Source organism: Humulus lupulus, chromosome 4, assembly GCF_963169125.1.
Source record: "Humulus lupulus chromosome 4, drHumLupu1.1, whole genome shotgun sequence".
NCBI lineage: Eukaryota > Viridiplantae > Streptophyta > Magnoliopsida > Rosales > Cannabaceae > Humulus > Humulus lupulus.
In genome coordinates this window covers 19,577,275-19,601,400 of record NC_084796.1, presented here as the reverse complement: position 1 = coordinate 19,601,400, position 24,126 = coordinate 19,577,275, and the positions used below count along the sequence as shown (strand labels likewise).

Sequence of the window (24,126 nt, the reverse complement as noted above, 5' to 3'; positions counted from 1 at the left end):
TGGGTTTTAAGGCAAATATTCTATGGAAACATCAAATACAAAAGGGAAAAAAAAAGAAAAGCCTTTACTGAGTAAACTTTATTTCCCTGTAATCTTTGCTTTTCAGTCTTATAGGGAGTGAAGTAAATTTTAAGTTATACATCCGGAATTGCGTCTCCAAAAAAAAGACTGCATTCTTTTCATCAACAAAATAAGGATTTTGCCGCATGTAAGCCTTCTCTCATCTATCTAACTGACTACTTTACAAATTAATACCAAATTCTTTCCCTAGAGCTAATGTGGCATCATTATCACAATGGTCTCAATCCTCAAACATACCCTCTTCTGAAATCCTAGAAGATTCAGTTCCATTAACATGAGGCTGGTTTGCCATCTCAAGGCTGTACTCGCTCAGAATGCTGAAATCAAAATCATCGTCTTCCTCATCATCGTCATCTTGACTTCCATCTGAATCTTCGTCATCAACTACTCGCGGCTTTATTCCTTTAGCTTCTCTTTCCATCTTTTGTTTGATGCACTCATCGTATGACATTTCGTACCACACATTGCCTTTGCCAACAATAGATTTGTTGTGGGCATCTGTCATCCGCTCTTGCTTACTCTTCTCTGAATTCTTTGGCTCTCCCCAGTAGTCGTAGCGATACAGAGCACTGTCCGGGTCATATTGATCCTTCCCAAAGTAACTAGCTTCGACATACCTTCCTGGCTCTTCTAGTGGTAATCCAAGAGCTCGACGGCTGAAACAAAGCGATCAAGTTTTAGTAAATTGTAAGTCCTATAAACTAAACAACATCCTTATTTTCTCAAAAAATTCGTATTGGAAGCAACTAGCAAGACCATTAACAAAGAAATCTATCTCTGTTCTTAATATCGTAAAAGGCTAGAAAGGCAAAATACCGAGTGAAACGTGAACAAAAGCTTGGAAATATATACACCCTGTGAAAAGAAAACTTAATACCATAACCATTCTTACTTCCTCAATTGAAAAGCTTGCTATGTCAGTTCAATGCATTTAGAGGCCATTTATCCTTGATTTCATAGAATGAAAAAAGAAATCTAATTATATGACAGCAAAAGGAATTATTGCTAAGAAAGAATGCACATAACTCTTCCATAAAGTGGAACATAACACGAAGAGGAATTACCAGCTCATATCTCTGATCAACGCTTCTCGTTCCTCGAATGATCGACGCCAATGCAGCAAGTCATACTCATCCATCTCATCATTTCGTCTCATATTGGTTACTTTGTATTCCTCTCCTCCTTCTTCTGCTTCCTTCTTTTGCTTGTTGCGAAGCTGTATGGCAATATATATTATATACACCCTATTAAAAGATAACTTGGAAAACCTGCTTATACAATCCCTATCAATATAGATCAACAGAAGTCCTCTCATACTTAGTAAAACCACACACCGTGGATAATTTTTTTTATTTTCTTTTAATATTAATTTTTCAAGTGCACATTAACAAAATCTTATTTAAAGAATTTGTTGTATTGATGGTGAAAAAATGTAGAAGTAAAAATTGTGAAGGGATTCAATTAAGAAGATGATGAAGAAGACTGCATCAAACAGCATAATGTTTTGATTATCTCAACAACTAAACTTCCATACTTAATCTTGCATACTCTATCAACAATTGTCTCAGGTAACACTGATAAATTAGGCATCTACAGAAATATACATTTTGGACTTAGAGAACCAAGTAAAACTGTCTTCAACCTAGTTCACCTAAAACATTGTCATTTAGCATATATGTACATGTCTATAAAGACAGACTTTGTACTCATCACTAGAGGGTAAATAATATATATCCTGAAATCAGGATAGAAGCTAACCTGACGCTCAGCAAAAGCAGCCTCTAAGTCAAGTTCCTTAATGCTTGTTTTCTGCCAACAAATATCAAGAACAGCTAATAAATATCACAGAGCATGGGTCAATACAATGTTCTACATGAATAGAAGTAGTGCTCACCAGAGTCACTTTCGGAACTAATGTTTTCTTATAACGGACTTTGGTATGTTCAACACTGTTTTCTTCATTAAAATCTTCATCGTCACTCAACTCTGACAACTTTTTGCCTTTGTATTTGTCAGGATTAGCCTCCAGATCATCCAAAATCATCTGCTCAGCAATATGTATCTGCCACAACTGCATAACAACAAAACTTCCATTTAATAATATTAACAATGACACTGGTCATATACTGTCTATATAGTATGTGGAGGCATACACTCGTACTTGCTTAAAAAACTACTCAATGTAATTCATCGCTGATAAAATAATCCTACGAATTAGATACCATTACACAATTTTACGCATGTAGAAACAGACACTAGTTATGATATCAAAGTATTTTGGTCCTCTTAAATTGGGTAAGATGAAGCAGCCATATTGACAACTATTTACTTAAACAAGCAGCTTAATGATATGAAAGCATTGGTATGTAAGTGACACAAAATGCAACACCTCTATGCATATGTATTGTATCTAGAAAAAGTGCAGGTCAAAGTTCACAATTTATAAAGAATAAAATATAATCTGCCAACATTTTTCAAACCTTTTCAACATAAGGGTGATTTGACAATAAAGGTTCCTCTTCTGGTTTGTCTCCAGGCATTTTCCGGGGAATAGGAGGCCTTTCAGCATCACGCTGTAAAAATGAAAAGGCAAATCAAAGGCAAAATCACACTAACCATTAATAAATAAAATTAAAATGCTTTGAATTTCCAATCGTCATACATGTTTCACTGAACCATACACCAAATTAACAGTCTTAAAAAGGACTGATAGATGATATTCTTTGATAAACAAGTTTCAGAAAAATTTGAAGATTGAATAGTTGGTATGCAACCAAACGAACAATAAGCTTGCACCATGGCCTACTAGAATGCAGCATAAGAGGCCTGTGTACAAAAGTGAACTGGTTGATGAAATCATTTATTGATAAAACCAACAGTTTAATTATTATAATTCATTTACATATGCCACTTGAGGTGTAGCCCAAGTGGTTGGGTGCGTAAGTATATAAACTAGGATTCAAAAATCACAATGCAAAGAATTTTTTTTTTTAAATTAGAGAAAAATACACCCACACCCATTCATCTTGAAGGTAGCACAACTAAGTTATCAACAATGCAATATTATTTTCATTAACACAAGAAATCAAGATCAAGTCACTCTGTTAAGATAAGAGATAGGCGTGCTCGACATTATAACTAAGTGGGCAATTAGACAGACCCGTAATTCATCTGGATTTGTATCTTCGTCTCGATGGAATATTGGTGCAAACTCAAATCTGTTAAAGCTGGAAATATGGATCCAATATGAAAAATCAAGAATTTAAAGTCAGCAACTTTGGATATAATCACCAACTGATCACAGAATCAAGAAGCAGACAAGAAGTTACGATTGTAAATAGAATGACAAGTCTAATCAAGAGATGGCACAGAATTTAACTGCAGTAGTACAACAATAGAGAATATTAAGTGAACAACAGTCAAATTATAGAAGGGCATACATCAGGTGGTCTATGTTAGGATGGACAAATCGCATTTCAATAGGAAATCGAAAGCGGTAAGGATCTCTCTTTGCCTGCAAAAATATTAACAGGAATGAAATGGTCAACGCATTAGTTATATGTAACAGTAAATTTAATTAGAATGGATGGAAGTACTCAAGAATTCCCTCAATGACAATAATGCAAGGAAAATCTATACACAAAAAAATATAGTGCTCAAAGCATATACTCACCAGAATTTCAACAAGGACAGGCATTCCAACTTGTATGTGATGGCGAATCCAGTACCAGTCATTACCTTTTATCGGGACCCACCTGGAACACAATAATACACATGAATTTAGCAGAAAACCTTACACTACAATAAAGTGATGTCAGTTCAGTTGATTCAGATGTTTACATTGTAAATATAATTGAAATCCATATGAGTGCACACACAACAACACACATAAGATATGATTTAGAAGGAGGAAAAAAAGGTATAAACTTCCAAATATTATTTCCAACAAAGCATTTTATAGCATATAGAAAAACTAAATTGGTATTGGGAGAATCATTGTAGACCATTCCAGGCTCTTAGCTCAGCCATTGTAATTTTAAGCAATGGTGTATTACTTAAAGACTAACGCTCAAACAACAAGAAATGTTTATCCAGGTTCATCTTAAACATGAGGGTTTCCCTATAAGACTGATTCATGTCACAATTTTGGCCTAATCATGACCGGTTCCACAAGTTGCAATTTTTCTTTCCTCATTTCCCACACTTTTACTGTATTTATATCAAGTTGTTTTGAACTATCAAAACAGGTCAGTTAATTACGGAAATAAAAAGAAACCATCAAGGACTTGCATTTTTTTCCAAAAATTAATCAACAACCTAAAACCCTAAGAAATAGATTTAAAAATTGTGCAGAGCAAGAACCTTACAACAGAATAGAACGTTAACAAAGAAATGATAATTACCCATCATGAACACCACCAATGTCAACAAAAGCTCCTTGATAAAGGTGCAAAGTAGTCACTTTTCCTTCACAAATCTGCAAAATAGGAAAAAAATATTTCATATCATAAGTTTTTATGCAATACAGATCGTAAGAAAAATGACATTCAAAGATGCCGGGAACGTGTAAAAAAATTAATAAACAAAATTTAGCCTACATTCATGAATGGGGTGCAAGGAAAATAATTCAGGTCTTTGTTTCAGATTCATTGTGAACTACCGTTACTGGTGTGAGACTTATAGGTACAACTCCCAACTAAACAGCATCAAATTTATGCAGCCTGTTGTACTAGAGACAAAAGCTTTAAGGCTTATCCTTGAGTACCAACTCAAGAGTTGCAAGTAACTAAAACCACGACAAAGCAAGTACATCTATCATGGCGGAAACATATACATTTTAGACTATGAACCAAGTGAGAATTTCATATGAGCTCAAGCATCAAATTCCTGGTTAAGTTTCAAATGAACAATCTCCAAAACAAAAAATAGCTTATACAAAAATAGACAGCTAACTTACTTGTCCAGGATAATAAAAGGGAAGCTCATACTGCAGAAAAAAAATGAAATCAGCGTTATCAACTTTGCTTCAATGAATTCAGATTAAAATATAAGAGAGTTTAAGATCCTAAACCATCCTACCATGCCCTCTTTGTAATCTTTTCCTCTTTTCCTCCTACCAGGGTAGTAATCTTGGTCATGCTGTAAGATCAAAACAAGAGTTCATGAAAACATTCAGCAGCTTAAGATAACAAACTCATTAGCTTTTTCAACCACATTTCTAGATTAACGATCAAAATGAACCACATAAGTGTTAAAAACTTAATAGCAACCTAGCAAACCACACTTGCTTTCATCAAACCTCCAAATATACAAAATGAAAATGCAAATAGACAGCAACAGAGTTAATTAATGACAAAACGCTTTAATCAATCATATATACAACTAAAAGAGACAACAATTTATACAATATCAAAGAAAGCTTTAAATTTTAATCAGCCAAGTGTGTGTATAATGATAAAAACCTTGTAAGACTCTTCTTCCAATCTATCCTTGTTAGCATCAACCCACTCCTTATACTGCTTCAAGAACACCTTGTACCTATCCAAACACATATCATCCGTCTCAACTTTGACCTTCTTCTCCAATCCCTCGACGTTCACCCTAACCGCCTGCAACTTATGAGCTTCTCTTATAAACTCCAGCTCCTTCTTATCAACCTCCCAACCCCTCGGAGGCCAATCCCTCGGCGGCATCATTCTCACAACCAATGGTCCCGCCCATGTAGTACTTAGTGGCTCCGGCACCTCAAACTTAGACTCAATCTGCTTCATGTAATAGTCCTCCTCCGTTAGACCTATTTCCTCCATTTTCTTCTTCCGGTACCTGGGCCTCAACATCTTGAAAGCTTCAATGGAATCAGGTGATTGGAGTGGAACCTCCTCTCCCTCGTTCAAGCTCTTACGAGCAAAATCAGCTTCAGGGGAGAGGACTTCTTCCCATGGGGCCCAACCGCGCTCGACCCAGTTGCGAATTCTGGCTTCTTCCTCTGTTTCATCGTCTCTGGGGGCGAAACTCTGCATAAATGACTCGTCGACGGGGAACTCGTCGGAGGGGAGGCAGTTGGCCCTGAAGCTGGCCCGCAGTGGTGTGGTCTGAGGAAGGAGAGGACGCCATGGGAGATGATGGTGGTGATAATGGGTTTTGGTAGAAGGGTTTAGGGTTTTAGGGAAGGAGAAGAAGATATGATGAGGAGGGATTTGGAGGATTTGCATTGCTGTGAATGCAGAGACGATGGAGCTTAACAGAGTAAGAGAGTGAAGTGCCTCGTTCAATTAGCAGAAGAGTGGATAAACTTTTTTTTTCCAACTCACTTTTTTTCTAATGTCGTTTTTAAGAAACGACATGTCGTCTATTTCTCATTTTAATGTCGTTAGTTGATTAATTAGTTAAATCTTTGATATGGTTTTATGAATCCTTTCTTTGATTGTTCCTTATTTTAAGGAATCTTACCGTAGTGCACTTAATCGTATGTTTATACTCCAATCCATAAAGTGCAATTGCACCTAACAACAGTCATTAACAATCGAATTCACATTTAATCATAGTAATAAATTAAAATCAGAATAAATTATATACTTGACCCATATACTTTAAAAATAAAAGTCGTATTTCTTGAGAATAAATCATTTATAAGCTACAGAAATTTCCGCTACAACAATGCTAAACAACTCGAGAAATTCAGTCGGTTTATAAAGCATTTTTCTATCCTATAATAATTTCTAAGTTTATAAATGTATCAAATTTTGATTTTTAAAAGTTGATAGAACTTTCAATATATAATTTGGACACAATGCCAATAGCAATCCCCTATCTCATTGAATTGTATAAAATTCATACATTTTCTCATATCAATTAACTACACCTATTTTTCATTCTCACTTCGTGATATACAAATAAATACACACACTATAAATATATATTTTTCATTTTCATTTGCAGTTGTGAAATTCACTTTATATGTGTCTTTTTTGTCCCCCATCAGATATGAGTAACTATTGTTATTCAGGGATCCATTCACACCAACCATAATGAGGTTCAAATTAATTATTATTTATTTTGTGGCTGACTCATTTTAGATTGAAGTAATTCTTGTGATTAGAAGACTCTCTAGATAACCATTATAAATTTATTTACATTGCACCTATGGTTTAAGTAGATTCTTAAAATAGTGCTAAATTTGGCAATTTTTTTTTCCCAACAAAATAAAATATGAGTAACTATTTGCTCGGTCCCAAAATTATGCAGTTCCTTTGTTAATTCTAGCTCTTTAAACTTTTATATATCCATAATTGTTTTTTTTTTTAAATAAATGTACCATTTAGTGACAACTTTTTAGTCACAACAGATATTTTGTGTGACTAAATGTCATTTTTAGTCACAATAAAAAATTATCTGTGACTAAAATGTCATATTTAATTACAAATTGTCACTAACCTAGCTTTAGTCACAACCTATTATTTTGAATAATAAAGTTTGTTCTAACTAAAAATACATTTAGTAACAACAAATTATGATTTTTGTAACTAATACTTTTAGCCGTAGATTTTTTAGTGATAATATAATTAAAATGATTTTTCTTTAGTCACAAATTTTTTTTAAACTAAATCTAAGATATTTTGTGGTGGGGTGGGGGTGATTTGTTTATATTTATCTATCACATTATTTACCGTGAAAATCTTTTTTTCTCTCTCTCATTATATTGATACACAAGCATATTTCATATATTAACTTCTAAAGGTTCTGAGAGCGAAAGAAAAAAAAACGAAAGGTGATGAATATTGTTTTAATAAGTTTAAAACGTCTTTGGGGTCTAATTTTATGTTGGTTTCTTGCTAAAACGACTTGTCGTTTTTCGTTATATGATCTTGTTTGGTTATTGACCAAGCCTTTTCTCACTTGAGACCAACTCAAACAACACACATGGGCAATTGCAACTCCATTGTGTGCTCTTTCCTTTTCATCCAATCTTTTATTATAAGTAGGTTGATGGAAGTATTGCTTTCCCTTCGTAATGCTCGTATATATATGTTGAATGGTATGTGTAACAATAGTAATCATAAAAGAGATTTATGTACTTGGAGTTGAATAAGTAAACAACAACTACACTAATAATAAAGATAAATATCAATCAAAGTAATTGTTCTCTAGAGTTGTACAAAATGGCAAACCAGCGTTACAAATGGTAAAATTAAAAAATACTTGGGAAAAAAATTCAAAATAAAAAAAAAATGAAAAACTGTAAGCCAGTATATATCAATGGTTATTCTTATTATCCTCCTCGATCTCTTGGATAGTAGGTCTAAGAGTAGAACTTGAAAGTCTGGGCTTGAAGTATGATATTCCTCAATGCTCCAATGGGGGCTAAAACCATCAACTTCACTCCAACGATAATGCAAAACTGAACAAAAATGTTGAAATTCTTACTCTCAAGATCACAAAACACAAGTTAGAAAGATTCTAATAATGTATAACTAATGAAATAATGCACAGCAGAAAGATTTGAATCAAAGAATAGAAATTGACCAATACACAGTAGGATTATACTGGTTCAAAGACCAGTTTCCTAGTCTTCTACATCTAGTTTTGGAACGTCATCATGGAGGCTTTTATTGATCATCAATGAAGAAAACATACAGTCAAATGTGGTTGTCCAACAATCACTCAAAAACTCAGTGAAACACTCACTCTCTCTTAGGAAAATATGTATTGGCTCAATGGAAAATGTAAGATAATACAACTCTATGCAATATATTACAAATAAATAATGATTGATTAAAAGGAGTGTTACAATTCTATACCTGAAAATACAAACAAACAAAGAAAGGAAGAGGAAGAAAGAGAAGAAGAGAATGGTGAAAGATACAACTCTAAACAAAAGATTACAAGTAAAGGAAAGGTGTTTGAAACAAAAGAAAAGAAGATTACAATTCTAAACAAAAGTTTCAAGTAAATAGAAAATAAAAATAAGAAGAAAAACAATAGAGAAAAAATGCAAGAACAAAACAATAGTAAACTCTCACTTACACAACATAAGTGAAGAGGGTTGGGGATCACCAACTTGAATAATGTTTAAATTTTTTGTCCAAAAGCTTATTTCCCCCTAACTCAAGCACTAAGGGATCTCTCACAGATTTTTGGAAATGCTTTCTGGAATAATCAAGCCTCAAGGTGTATTTTCCAGCCAAGTGCTTTGTGGATGGAAAATGGTGTGTCTTACAAGTGAGCATTAAGCTCTTGTTTATAGAGTTTGAGATACCCCTTTGAATTTCAAATTCCACCAACCCCCATGGCTATTACCAATGTTTAATTGGATGTTTATGGAATTAAAATGAAGATTTGAGAGTTATTTGAGATGTTAGAACCGTTCAATTTGGGAAAAAACTGAAAATTCACATAGGTTGTCAGCCTCACTGGCCGCGGCCACTGGCCGCGGCCACTGGCCTCTGTCCCCCAGGCCACGGCCAGGGAAAGACAGTGGCCACGGCCACAGCCTAGTTTCAGCACAAAAATTGTCATTTTCCAAATCGTACCAAAACGTCTCAAATCTTTTCTTACATGATTTTATAACCTCCAAACACCTATTGGGAGTTAAAAACATGTCTCCAACAGCTATATTTCATTATGGCTTTATGAAATCCAATCTCAAATGTGTAACATATAATATACACATTATTGGGTAATATTTGGGAGTTACAAATATGTAACTCCAAAATATGTCACATTTGGACACACACATGTATCCAATTTTGTGACACTCAATAATATATTACAAGGTGTGACAAATCACATTTTGTCACATTATTTAATCTAATATTATACTATATAAAATAATATAACATTCCCCCACTAGATTAAATAATCACTTTTTGTAACACTTATTTAATCAATCAAACATTATATTAAAATATATTATTCCCCGACTTGATTAAATAATCACTCTCTATAGAAACATTTGCATTGGTGCATAAAGTAAAATGTCTTTCGAATTGAATTTTACCTTAGTGTAATTATCACAAAGTTTGTTGAAATTTTGGTTGCCGAAGCATTGAACCACTATCCCTTGATAACAAACCGGTGATAACACACACACATTTGCTATGTTCACTTGAGACCTCAATGTCACGCTTTTGCACCGTTAATGGCCATGTGCACATTCCATTCATAGACTTTTCTTCAAAATGACTCCCAATTCTCATGAGGAGCGGCACCACCCCTAGGTCTATATAGGTAGAACTCTTACAGTATTTTGTTACCCTAAAATACTTGTCTTTTCAAGACTGAGTTCTATTAAAAAACTTTTTGGTTTTAACCCTCATTTTGGTAACACACTAATACTCATATCTCAGATGGGACAAAATTTGAGTACTACTACTATTCACTTGATTGACTTGTTATTACCTATTGAACCTAATATTAGTTTGGTGACTAGTATTAAGATAGATTACCATCAACCGTGAATCTCTTTAGGGAGTCTAAGTCCCACCCCTTGAAATGTAGAAATGATTCCGTTTGAATCATTTCTTTTCTCATGTATGCATACTTAGAAACTCTCATTATTTTATTCAAACTTTGTTGTTAGCCATAGTTTGATTAAAATAGTTACCCATTTAAAATAGTGATTTTGACCATAGTCAACACCCCCACTATTTTATAGTTTTATATCCAAGATAAATATTTTCCTTGAATATTAATTCTAGAAACCTCTTTGTTTCTAAAATTCTCCTTTATGTTTTAAATTGATGCCTTCTTGAATCAAAATATTACAAACAATGACTTTAGACACCAAACATGTCTAGATTTGCTCATTCTATACATATATAGCCAATGTGATTTAGAATGTGGAATTTCAAATCACCTATTTGATAGAATGACCAAATTAATCAATTAATTAACAACAAAATAAATTGATTAACTTTGGAGCATCACCCCCACATTTCTCACATAGTGACAATAAAATATCACTTTAAAATAGAAATCTCTTCATTTCTAATAAGTCATTTATCCTCCAAGATAAATCTAGACCTATGATTCTCAAAGTTCATCATGAGTCCTTAAGCTACATGATAAACACTCAATAGATCAAGATAAAAAATAAAAAATAAACCTCAATGTTTATCTTGATTCATTTACTTGCTAAAGCAAGGCACACTTATTTGAAAGTAACTTTCACTTGGTTGCTTTCTTTTATATATTTCACAAAATAAAATGTGAACACAAGTGTAATGTGAGAATTTCTCAAACAAATAATCACATTATGAAATAATAGGTCTACACACTTACCTATTATTTTAACAAGTTCATTTTGAAACTTTGTTAATGTCTCACACAAATGTCTCATAGCAAAATAAAGAATTATCATAGAATAATACTTTAATTTTAGAGTACAAGCTTTATTACAATAAAAAATTTCCCAACAAGGCACATAAACATGGTAATCATGCTAGGATCTCTTCTTCCTTTTCTATAGCATTTACCTCATTCTCATGTGGGTCCTTTCGGTACCTACATACTCTAGCATAGTGCCCAGGTTTTCCACAAATAAAACAATGACCTCTCACATCTTTGAATTGTCCATGATCTTTCTTTGGACCTAAAGGGTTCCCACTACCCTTTTTGTTGTTGTTGTTGCCCTTTGGATGCTTGTGTGAAACCGAATTGGCCTTGGAAGTCTCATCTTTAGACTCATTCACACCCTTGTCTCTTATTCTCGATTCCTCTTCAATTCTAATGTATTTTTGGATCTCTTCCAAAGTGTAATCCTCATTCTTATGGGGGATTCTTTTCCTATAGCTCCTCCAAGTTGGTGGTAATTTTGACACTATTGTACCAACTTGGAAGGCCTCGGAAGCTCAATCTTGAGAACTTTCAACTTGTTCACAATCACTTGTAACTCATGAATTTGAGGTAAAAGAGTTTTCCCATCAATAAAAGAAAATTCAAAATATTGAGAAATTAAGAACTTTCTTGTACCTTCTTCCTCAGCCTTGTACTTACTCTCCAAGGCATCCCAAATCTCCTTCGCGAATTTGGTATTGGTATAGAGGTCATATAGCCTATCGGATAGGGCATTAAGGATATGACCCCTACAAAGAAGGTTGTCCTCTTCTCTCTTCCTTATTTTCTCCACCTCCTCGGGAGTGTCTTTGTCGGATGGCTCGGCTAGAGGTGCCAAGGATGACTCAAGGATGTAGGCTATCTTGAGTGTTGTCAAAAGAAATTTCACCTTGTCTTGCCACCTAGTCAAATTGGATCCATCAAACCTATCCAACCTCACTAGGTCTTGCTTCATGATCTTGATGGTCTCCCCTTCCATTGAAACAAAGAGGGGTAAGCTTTTGATTGTTAGGAAAATATGTATTGCCTCAATGGAAAAGGTAAGATAATACAACTCTATGCAATATATTACAAATAAATAATGATTGATTAAAAGGAGTGTTACAACTCTATACCTGAAAATACAAACAAACAAAGAAAGGAAGAGGAAGAAAGAGAAGAAGAGAATGGTGAAAGATACAACTCTAAACAAAAGATTACAAGTAAAGGAAATGTGTTTGAAACAAAAGAAAAGAAGATTACAATTCTAAACAAAAGTTACAAGTAAATAGAAAATGAAAATAAGAAGAAAAGCAATAGAGAAAAAATGCAAGAACAAAACAATAGTAAACTCTCACTTACACAACATAAGTGAAGAGGGTTGGGGATCACCAACTTGAATAATGTTTAAATTTTTTGTCCAAAAGCTTATTTCCCCCTAACTCAAGCACTAAGGGATCTCTCACAGATTTTTGGAAATGCTTTCTGGAATAATCAAGCCTCAAGGTGTATTTTCCAGCTAAGTGCTTTGTGGATGGAAAATGATGTGTCTTACAAGTGAGCATTAGGCTCCTGTTTATAGAGTTTTAGATACCCCTTTGAATTTCAAATTCCACCAACCCCCATGGCTATTACCAATGTTTAATTGGATGTTTATGGAATTAAAATGGAAATTTGGGAGTTATTTGGGATGTTAGAACCGTTCAATTTGGAAAAAAACTAAAAATTCACATAGGTTGTCAGCCTCACTAGCCACGGCCACTGGCCTCTGTCCCCCAGGCCGCGACCACAGCCTAGTTTCAGCACAAAAATTGTCATTTTCCAAATCGTTCCAAAACGTTCCAAATCCTTTCCCACATGATTTTGTAACCTCCAAACACCTATTGGGAGTTAAAAACATGTCTCCAACAGCCATATTTCATTATGGCTTTATGAAATCCAATCTCAAATGTGTAACATATAATATACACATTATTGGGTAATATTTGGGAGTTACAAATTTGTAACTCCAAAATATGTCACATTTGGACACACACATGTGTTCAATTTTGTGACTCTCAATAATATGTTACAAGGTGTGACAAATCACATTGTGTCACATTATTTAATGTAATATTATATTATATGAAATAATATAACACTCTCTCACCCGAGCAATTCACTATCACAACAGTAGTGAATTGCTCAATACAGTAGCCCAAAACCCCACACTCTTTCTCAACTCTCTTCTCTCACTTTCTTGATCTTATCTCAATCTCAATCTCACTCTTCCTCTCTGTTTTTAAAAAACGTATGTGTAACCAGCCCCCCTTGAAACATATATATAGACCAATAAGAAATGATGACTAGGAGAATTAGTTAGGCAGCTGATACAAAAGTAGTTAAGTTTGTTGAATTTGGGAGGAATAGAACCTACAAATTCCACCTTATTCCTTCCAAAAAAAACAACTGAAAAAGATTGAGATCCTTCTCCAAGATGGTGTTCCTCAAGTGTACTATTAATTCCCAAGACTAAGCAAGTTTAGGCAATGCCTAAACTTACTCACTGCCAAGATTTTAGTGCCAACATCAGCTGCTGGGTTATCTTCTGTTTTTACTTTATCCAAGTTAATGGTTTCATCCTCAATTTTCTCCCTTATCCAAAAGAGCCTTAAATCAATGTGTTTACTCTTCTCATGATACATAGGGTTCTTGCATAGATGAATTGAAGATTGGCTGTCCGAGTACACCTTTGCTTTACCATTCAGCAACTTTAATTCTTGTAAAATGCCTTGCAACCAAATAGCTTCTTTAAATGCCTCATTAGTATCCATGAATTCTGCCTCTGTGGTAGATAAAGCCACAACGGATTGCATTCCAACACACACAGTTCCCATTTGTCATGAAGATGTAAGAAATAGTGGATCTTCGAGTGTCCCTATTTGAAGCATAATCAGCATCCACATAACCTGTTAGTTCAAGTTCCTTTTCAGCTCTTTTGTACACCAAACCATAATCCCAAGTTCCCTTTAAGTACTGTAGAAGCCATTTGAGAGCTTGCCAATGTTCTAATCCGAGATTTGACATGAACCTACTAAGAACACTGAGTGCATGTGCAATATCTGGTCTAGTACTAACCATTATATACATTAGGCAACCTAGAGCCATTGCATATGGAACTTTGCTCATTTCTTCGACTTCTTCTGAGTTGACAAGACACTGTTCTTTGGACAGTACAAAATGACCTCCTAAAGGTACTGAGGTACTCTTGGCATCTTGTATATTGAACTTCTGGACCACTTTCTGAATGTAATTTGATTGTTTCAGATACAATCTTCCATCTCTTCGGTTCCTTGTAACTTTTATGCCAAGAATTTTCTGAACATGACCAAGTTCCTTCATTTCAAACTCTTGTTTGAGTTTAGTTTTCGGCCCTTTAATTATTGCATATCATCCACATAAAGCAACAAGTATACTACTGTAGATAGATTCAGATTTTAAAAATAAAGGCAATGATCAAAATCTGACCTTGTGAACCCGACTGTTTGCATATAAGAGTTGAACCTTTTATTCCACTGTCTTGGGGATTGTTTCAAGCCATATAGGGATTTCTTGAGCTTACAAACTAGTTCTGACTTGTTGCTTTCCACCTGAAAACTAGGTGGTTGCTTCATGTATATCTCTTCTTCCAAATAACCATTTTGAAAGGATGTTTTGACATCAAGTTGTTCCACTTCCATGTCTTGATGTGTTGCAATGGATAGAAGCAGCCTTATTGTCTTGTATTTAACAACGGGAGAAATTTATGTGTAGTCCGTGCCTTCCACCTGAGTGAATCCTTTGGCTACAAGTCTGGCTTTAAATCTCAGTGGTTCAACCTCTGTCATTCCTTCTTTCACCTTGTATATCCACTTGCATTCAATTACTTTCTGGTTTGGAGGCTTAGCAACAAGTTCCCAAGATTTGTTCTTGTCAAGTGATTCCATCTCTTCTCTCATAGTTGCAGTCCATTTGTCTTTGTGTATCCTATTTACAGCTTCCTCATAGCTTACTGGTTCGCCTGTTTCTGTTTGGACAACAGCTAGTGCATATGCTATTAAGTCTACTTCTGCATATCGGGTTGGAAGTTGTATGTCTCTTCTAACTCTATCTCTAGCAAGTTAATAGTTAGAGAGATCTTCTTGGTCATTTGAAACCTCTGTTTCCTCTTCTATTTCCTCATTCCCAACATCATTTTTATTCGAGTTTGCAGCAGATTTTTCGATTTTTGTCTTTGTCATTTCTTTGCTTGATGAGTTACCTGCAATGTCATTCAGAAAACTACCCTTCTCGGGGATTAAATGAGGAAAATCATGTTCATTAAATATCACATTTCTTGCTATGACAATCTTAAGTTTTCCCTTTTGGTCAATACATATTCTATATCCCTTAGTGCCAATAGCATAACCAAGAAAAAGACCTTTTACTGATCTAGGCTCTAATTTATCTTTGGATTGATGTACATATGCTGTACAACCAAACACTTTGAGATGTTTAAGATTAGGCAACCTACCATACCACTTTTCAAAAGGAGTTTTTAAATCTATAGACCTATTCGGGCTTTTGTTTATCAAGTAACAGGCAGTAGCTAGTGCTTCCCCCCAAAATGGTTTGCCTAGACCAGAACTAAACAATAAACATCTCACTTTATTTAAAAAGGTTCTATTCATTCTTTCTGCAATTCCATTTTGTTCAGGAGTGTTAACAACAGTTCTATGCCTAGTTATGCCACAATCTTTACACAAAGCATCAAACTCATTATTTACAAACTCTAAACCATTATCAGTCCTAAGTATACTAACTTTCAGATTGGTTTGGTTCTCTACTTGAGTTTTCCATGCTTTAAATTGATCTAAACATTCATCTTTATTTTTCAATAGGTAAGTCCAAACACATCTACTAAAGTCATCAACAATAGAAAGAAAATATTGTTTACCTGAGTGTGTAGGCACTTTGTATGGCCCCCATAAATCAGCATGAACATACTCAAGTTTGTGTTGTGCTTTGCGGCTGTGAACTTAATCTTGTGCTGCTTTCCCAAGATGCAGGCTTCACAAAATGGTAAGGCACACACCTTTAGCTTCTCGATTATGCCCTGGTTGTGCAGTTCCTTTATAGCTGATGTGTCCAAGCCTTTGGTGCCAGATTTTCATGTCATTTTCTTGACTTCTGACCATTTCTGCTTCAGCAACTGAAACTGTCTCTCCATCCAATACATAAAGACCATTTATTTTCTTCCCTTTCATGACTATCAATGAGCCTCTTGTAATCTTCAAGATTCCCTCACTAGAATTGTAGCCATAGCCTTCATCTTCAAGTGTCCCAAGGGAGATTAGATTTCGTCTAAGATCTGGAATGTGCCTTACATTGGATAGGACTTTGATCTCTCCATTGAATTGCTTGACAGCCACTTTGCCAATGCCCACAACCCTGCAAGAAAAGTCATTTCCCATTAGCACTTTTCCACCATCAATAGATTTATAATCAAAAAATGACTCTTGATTTGGACACATATGATAAGTGCATCCAGAATCTAGAATCCACTCCCTGTTTAATGAGGTTTCTGAGATGGAAAAGAATTCTCCATCAGATGAGTATTCTTCACTTCTTTCGGCAATGGCAATTGTATCTCTCTTGATGGATTTCAGCTCATTATTGTGATTGTTGTACTTGTGTTCTGATTTCTGGTCTTGGTGCAGTTTGGAATGGCCTTGTTGCTCCTTAAATTTGTAGCAAAATCTCTGTATATGTCCTGGCTTACCACAGAAAAAACATTTTCTGGTATCCTTTTCCCGAGACTTGGATCTTGAATGGGAATGATTATTTCTTGATGTGCTTTTCCTGAATGTTCTTCCTCGGGCCAAATACACTTCTTCCTTCCTAGACTCTTTTTCCAATTGTAGCTTAAAATCCTTAGATTTTAGAGCACCAAGAACATCTTCCAAGGAAATTACATCTCTTCCATATTTAATAGCAGCTTTGACCTCTTGATATGCAATCGGAAGTGATCTCAGTAGTATGATGGCTTGGCTTTCCTCATCCACTTTGTGATTTATGTTTGCCGAACCTACAATAATCTCATTAAACTTGTCAATGTTATCATCTAAAGAAAAAGAAGGGTTCATTCGAAAACCATATAACCTTTCAAGCAAATTAATCTTGCTTGATATTGAAGGCTTCAAGTATAGCTCTTCCAACATATCCCATACTTCTTTTGCTTTAGTCACATTGGTCAACTTTCTCCTAACATTGTTAGATAGATGCAGAATGACAGTGTAGTATGCCATTTCTTCCATTTTTGCAATCTCCTCTGGTTTCTTCTTGGACAGCAGCTTTTCTTAGCTACTTTCTGGTGCACAAGTATGCCCTTGAGGCTCTCTCTCCATAAGGCAAAGTTCCATGTTCCATCAAACTTTTCTAACTCAAACTTGCCATAGTTGTCATGAGTTCTTGGAGCTTTCTTGATCAATCTTGTAGCGGAAATCTTCTTTGATCTTGAGTCTGAAACTTAGACCGTAGAACTTGGCTCTGATTTGTTGAAATTCTTACTCTCAAGATCACAAAACACAAGTTAGATAGACAGATTCTAATAATGTATAACTAATGAAACAATGCACAACAGAAAGATTTGAATCAAAGAATAAAAATGGACCAATACACAGTAGGATTATACTGGTTCAAAGACTAGTTTCCTAGTCTTCTACATCCAGTTTTGGAACATCATCATGGAGGCTTTTATTGATCATCAATGGAGAAAACATACAGTCAAGTGTGGCTGTCCAACAATCACTCAAAAACTCAGTGAAACACTCACTCTCTCACCTGAGCAATTCACTGTCACAACAGTAATGAATTACTCAATACAGTAGCCCAAAACCCCACATTCTTTCTCAACTCTCTTCTCTCACTTTCTTGATCTTATCTCAATCTCAATCTTGGAGCTTCTCACCCATCCTCTCTGTTTTTAAAAACTGTATGTGTAACCAGCCCCCCTTGAAACATATATATAGACCAACAAGAAATGATGACTACGAGAATTAGTTAGGCAGCTGATACAAAAGTAGTTAAGTTAGTTGAATTTAGGAGGAATAAATAAACCTACAAAAAAGTATATATTTTAATTAAGAGATTTATTAAAACATAATAAATATTAAATATTATAAACAAAATATACCATATCATATCAAACCAAATGTGATTTCTTATTACTTACCCAATTAGCAAACCAAGATAGGCTAAACCTTTTTGGTTTGTAAACAGCAAGCCACATAATGCAAGGGAGCTGCAACAATTTATGAGATTATTTTTATAATTACGTACGTAGTCTATTAATTAATTAATTAATTAAACAATATTTATTTAATGTATATACTAATTATTAATTAATTAATTAGAGTCTTAAAAAGTAAGTTGTGGGAGCAAAGGCAAAGCCTCGAAAGAAACTGAGAAGCCAACCAAAGAAGGGAAGTGAGATTGCAATAAACATGGTCAATGCTGCATAATGAATCAAACAAAGTTAATTGATGTGATTAAAAATAAAATAATAAAATAGAATTGATGAACAATAAGCCTTAATTTAAAAAAGAAAAAAGAAAATATACATGCTCACCAACATAGGTTGTCCGAGTTACTATTCGACGAAACTTGGTTGGCCTAAATTTCATCTTGAGAACCAAGAATGACTCCAACATGTCAAACACAGGCATGGCATAGATTTGAGGATATATATAGTAACACATGTTAATCTCAATGAATCTATTCTATATATAGTACTATATATATGTGTGTGCATATAAGTATTAATTAATTAATTGCTTGTACGTACCTGGTAACTACCAATGACATGGAAGACAACAAACATGTTGGCAAGGGCAACGAGCCACCAAGGTTTCTCCAAGGAGACGAGGATGTTGTCATCGACAGTGTCTCCAAAAGCCCAATAACCAACCAAGGCGACTGGAAAGTAACACAAGGCCACCACGACATAGGCGACGAGAACCCCTTTCCACATGGGCTTCTTGGAGGGCTTGTCTGGCGTGGAAGGGATGGTTGCTTGGATCTCCAAAACCACATTGTGGCCTGTGAAGGCAAAGGCCACGTCTCCCAACCCACTAAAGAAGTTGAAGATGGTGCCAGCTCTAGTGGAAGCTCTGTGACCGTAGTGCACATCTGGGGCCACCTTTGCTGAGAGAGGTTGCCCACCCAATGGTGGAGTAGCTCAAGGATGTGACAGCCGCTAGAAGGGAGATGACCGTGATGGAATCGAAGTTGGGAAGGTGAGATAGGAAGAAGTGCACAGCCGCGAATATCATGATGAAGTAAGTGGTCTTCATGGGCTTGCAGTGAAGATTGGAGCTGAACCTGTTGCATATGATGTCATGGAACTTCTTGAGTGAGTTCCCTTCGGTGATCATGTACATGATGTTCACTCCAACTTTCACCAGCAACTGCTGAGGCACCACCACCCAAAGCCCTAGCTTTTCTCCGAAGGCATGCTGACCCAACTCATGGTACCTGTCGAATCTCTTGCCGGGCACCATCTCGTGCATCTCCACCATTTTCCACAAGGTGTATAGAGTGATGAACCACGACAGAACCATCACAGTTATGCCCGGGCCCCTATACATAACATATTGTTGGAAATGAGGATAAATTTCCCAGTTCAAGAACCTCAGATGAATCTCGGAAAACCAGAGATGAATCTAAGAACACAAATCAGTAAGACTAATTATCAAACAATTAGAAAACGAAAAATATGAAAGCATAAATCAACACAAGTATATATACTGGTTCAGAACAAGATCAATGTGATCTTGAACCTAATCCAGTTTTAGGAACCATTATCTCTTCTTTATTCAATCAACGAAATGAGTACAAGACTTCAATGGAGCTTCTTGGAACAATCTTGGGTCAAACTCTCTAAACACTCAATCTCACAGGTGTTTTCCTCTCAATCCCTGAGCAAGCACTTTTCCAACAGTTGTGCTTCTCAATACAGTTCCCCAAACCCAGCTCTCACAACCTTTCTCAATACTCAATCTTGATTTCCACACTTGAGCTCTCTCGTCTAATCTGGCTTTTCTGTAGTTTCATCTGTGTAGTGCTCTTCACTGTGTTCTTCTCTCTTCATTTTTCTCTTCTCTATTTTGTGTTGTGGCCTCTAACAAGTGAATCCCACAAGTCCTTTAATAGACCAAGGACTGAAAGCTAATGAGGTTGTTATGATAGTTGAGAACCAAACAACTCATTAACAGAATTAGTTGGGATTTGGAGAAACTACTCCCACACATATATATAAACATCATCATCATAACCAATATTATACATATATACTGATCAATCTAAAAGAGAATATAATTAAGAGTATCATCAATTACTTACCATCCATGTTGGGACATGGCGTAGGGGAAACCAAGAACCCCTGCACCAACCATGGCCGTCACGTTATGGAAAGTTGAGTACCACCAATTTCCATTCCTCGAACTTGTGATGGGAAGCCAATTGTTGAGATCATGACTAACATTTCTTCTTCGTCTTCTTCTTCTTCTTCTTTGTTGCTAAGTGATGAAACATCTTCTTTATCGTTATTATTATTATTATTATTATTATTATTAGTACTCTCCATTGCCATCGTCACTTTCACTTTCACTTTCACGCACGTTATGTATGAAACTAATTAATTAATTTGAAGCGAATGAATAATGAAGGCTATGTATGTTGAATAAATAATGATCGGGCTTTGGTAATATTTATAGTCTTCGATCCCTTATATTCCCTAATTCTAGCAGGACCAGGATTACAATTTAAAAGCTGACAAAAAAAGGATTACAATTTAAAATATACATTAATTATCTATGTGTTTAGATTATTCAAGTTTAAAATTTAAAATATTGATATTTATATCCACTGGAATTTCAATTTTTAAATAATATTTTTAACGGTTTAATTAAAGAAAAAAGATAATTGAATCAGACGCCCAAATAAAAAAGTTTAAATATTTTAATTTTTAACGATAATTGATATAGATATATAACGAATCTTGAATTTCAAATTTTCAAGTAGTTTTTAACGGTTTAAAGATAAAAAAAAAAGATAACTTGCATCAGTTTATAAAGATTTGATTTTTTTTCCATTAAATAAAGATTTGAAATTTTAAAAATACTAGTAATTATTTTTCTAAAATCAAAACTATATTTGGGTTTTTGTCCAAAAAAAAAACTATATTTGGGTATCGATTAATGAGCCAAATTAATATTCTAGATAATCCTTTTCGTAATATTTTTAAAATTTTCTCTTATTATTATTTTTTAAATTTTAAATGTGTATATTTATATTAAAGAGATATTTAATAATTATGCCCGGATTCTAAAAGTTTTTTTTTTTTTGTATTTGAAAATAAAATGTGTTTGGTAAGTACATTGTTTCTTATTTTTTAAGCTATAATTCATTCAAAACTAAAGGAAATATTTATATGATTGTTTATTAATTATTAACTAAAAATTAATAATTTATTACAATAATATGAAATAAGGTATTTAATAGGTATCTAAATAATTGTAAATTTTATTATATATTATATTATTCAAAATTGTTACCTATTGAATTTTTGGTTACAATCAAATGATAAAATTGTTATACCCTAATTTCAAGATGAACAAATTATCTCGAAATGTAAGTTCGGGGAATAGTTTGATGAACTCGAATGCATATGAAAATTAGTAATAATATTGCTAATATGTAGTACCAAACTATTTCTACTCGAAATGGAGGATTAGCTCGAAAGGTCCAACCACTATGAGAGAATCAACACGAAAGTTAAATCACTACTAGCTCGGATAAAGTAGGTATTAGTTTGAAGATGATACATATTGACTCGAAAGCGCGTTTTCAAAACATTAGGAAGCAAAGTCTGAGCGAATAATGCCTATTTTTAAGGAGTTGGTTTAGATATTAATATAATCAAACTGATTCATTTGTAATTAAAATTATTTCAAATTTGAATGTAGTTTTTTATGTAACTTCCCCTAAAATCATGGGGAAGAGTATCTGAACACAATATATAAATACTTGGAATTTGTATTTTTCACGCACAAGTCTTGTACTCAAATTCTAGAAAACTGCTTTCTTAAGCTTTAACTCAGAGCAATCAATATAAGTGACTCGTGGACTAGGTAGAGTTAACTGCTGAACCACCACTACAGGAAAACAAGCCTACAGCGATGAAAAAAGTCATCTCTGTAGGTCACAAAGTCGTCTCTGTAGGCTTTTAAGGATGACATGTCGTCGCAAAAATGTCGTCGCAGTAAGTCTGTACGTGTAGGGACCTTTGATGTCGTCGCAGTAGGACACTTGCGTATATTATATTTTTCACAACAAGGTTTTGGCGCCGTTGCTGGGGATTGCATTTAGTGAAATTTTGTTTGTTAAAATCAATTGCTTGTCAATTTGGTTTCTTATTTTTTATTTGTTTATTTTTGTTTTTCCTACTTCTATTTTACGCTTTTGTTTGTTTGGTCCTTTTGCGAGGTACTTGAGATGTCACATCAACAAGTACTCTTGAATTTTGTTCAACATGACTTGGAGCCTTTACATAGAGCATGGTGGAGATTCAAAAATTTGTTCACGAGGTCCCCTTACCATGGTTTGTCTAGAGAGTGTTTGAATGAAGTTTTTCTCAATGGGTTGCATGCCACCACAAGAGAATGGGTAGTGTGACAATCAAAATCCCGTGATCCGTAAGGGGAAAGAGCGGGTAAAGCTGTGCAATCCCACACCACCTGGGGAAGGTCAAGTGTGATGATTCTAAGCCTGTGTAGGTATGTGACTACACAGTTGAAGATGGCTTAAATGCATTGATGGGTAATACCTATATCAATAAGATGCATCTTCTTTTCGGTAGCCCATTACTTGAAAACTCCAAAGTTAAGCGTGCATGACCTGGAGTAATCTCATGATGGGTGACCTCCTAGGAATTTTTTCCAGGAAGCATGCGAGTAAGGACAAAGCACGCTGGAAAGACTCATGTTGGTTTGCAGGGCCAGTCATCATTCCAAGAAGCAACCATAGTGACGTGGGGCATTACAGGTAGAAAGAGAAGATGGTACCGCCAATTTCTACCAATTATCCATTGATGAAGCCTATTGGATGTTGGAAGACATGGCAGAATATGATGAGTAGTATTGTTTGCATTCTCCAATAACCAACCAAGTTTTGGAGAACAATTTTAGCCATATGGAGCCTACTTTTGAAGATTGCACTCAAGAACCATGGGAGGAGACATTGGAGGATTTTCAAAACATCATCATAGAGGAACCTCATCAAGAGGCTCAATCAAGTTCATTGGAGGTATTGATGATGAAGTTTATGGCTAAAAACAATGCTTTGATCCAAAGCCAAGCTTCATCTTTGAGGAGTTTGGTTGAAAGCACTTACAAGATGCATCATTTCATCATTTCATCATCATCTTCAATAAAAGTTTGAGAGCATTTCCCTTGTTAGGTCAAATACTAAGTAAGCATCTCCTCTTTGTAGTAGTGTCTTTTATTTTGTTTCTTTGTTGTGTTGTCTTATAGTTAGTTGGTTTTTCTTGTGTTCCTTCTTTTTAGATTCATCACTTGAGGACTAGTAATGATATAAATTTGGGGGTGTGATAACTCTATGATAGAGTTATTTATTATACTTTTAAACTTGATTTTATAAGAAAAGAGTGATGAA

At 34.8% G+C, this 24,126-nt stretch overlaps 1 protein-coding gene and 1 pseudogene across 1 annotated transcript; both read right to left on the bottom strand.

Annotated features, from left to right (window-relative positions):
• Positions 1-45: 45 nt before the first annotated feature.
• Positions 46-6,343, bottom strand: LOC133830119 (protein PLASTID TRANSCRIPTIONALLY ACTIVE 10). Its single transcript, XM_062260038.1, has 12 exons — positions 5,544-6,343; positions 5,161-5,220; positions 5,039-5,068; positions 4,485-4,558; positions 3,755-3,836; positions 3,522-3,595; positions 3,242-3,308; positions 2,562-2,654; positions 1,976-2,152; positions 1,840-1,890; positions 1,146-1,297; positions 46-737 (listed from the first exon to the last, which is right to left on the bottom strand). Exons 1-12 carry the CDS (start codon positions 6,291-6,293, stop codon positions 302-304), a joined length of 2,046 nt encoding a protein of 681 aa, XP_062116022.1. The 5' UTR covers positions 6,294-6,343; the 3' UTR covers positions 46-301.
• Positions 6,344-8,041: 1,698 nt separating this feature from the next.
• LOC133828855 (lysine histidine transporter 1-like) lies at positions 8,042-20,861 on the bottom strand (annotated as a pseudogene).
• Between the last annotated feature and the right edge of the window lie 3,265 nt (positions 20,862-24,126).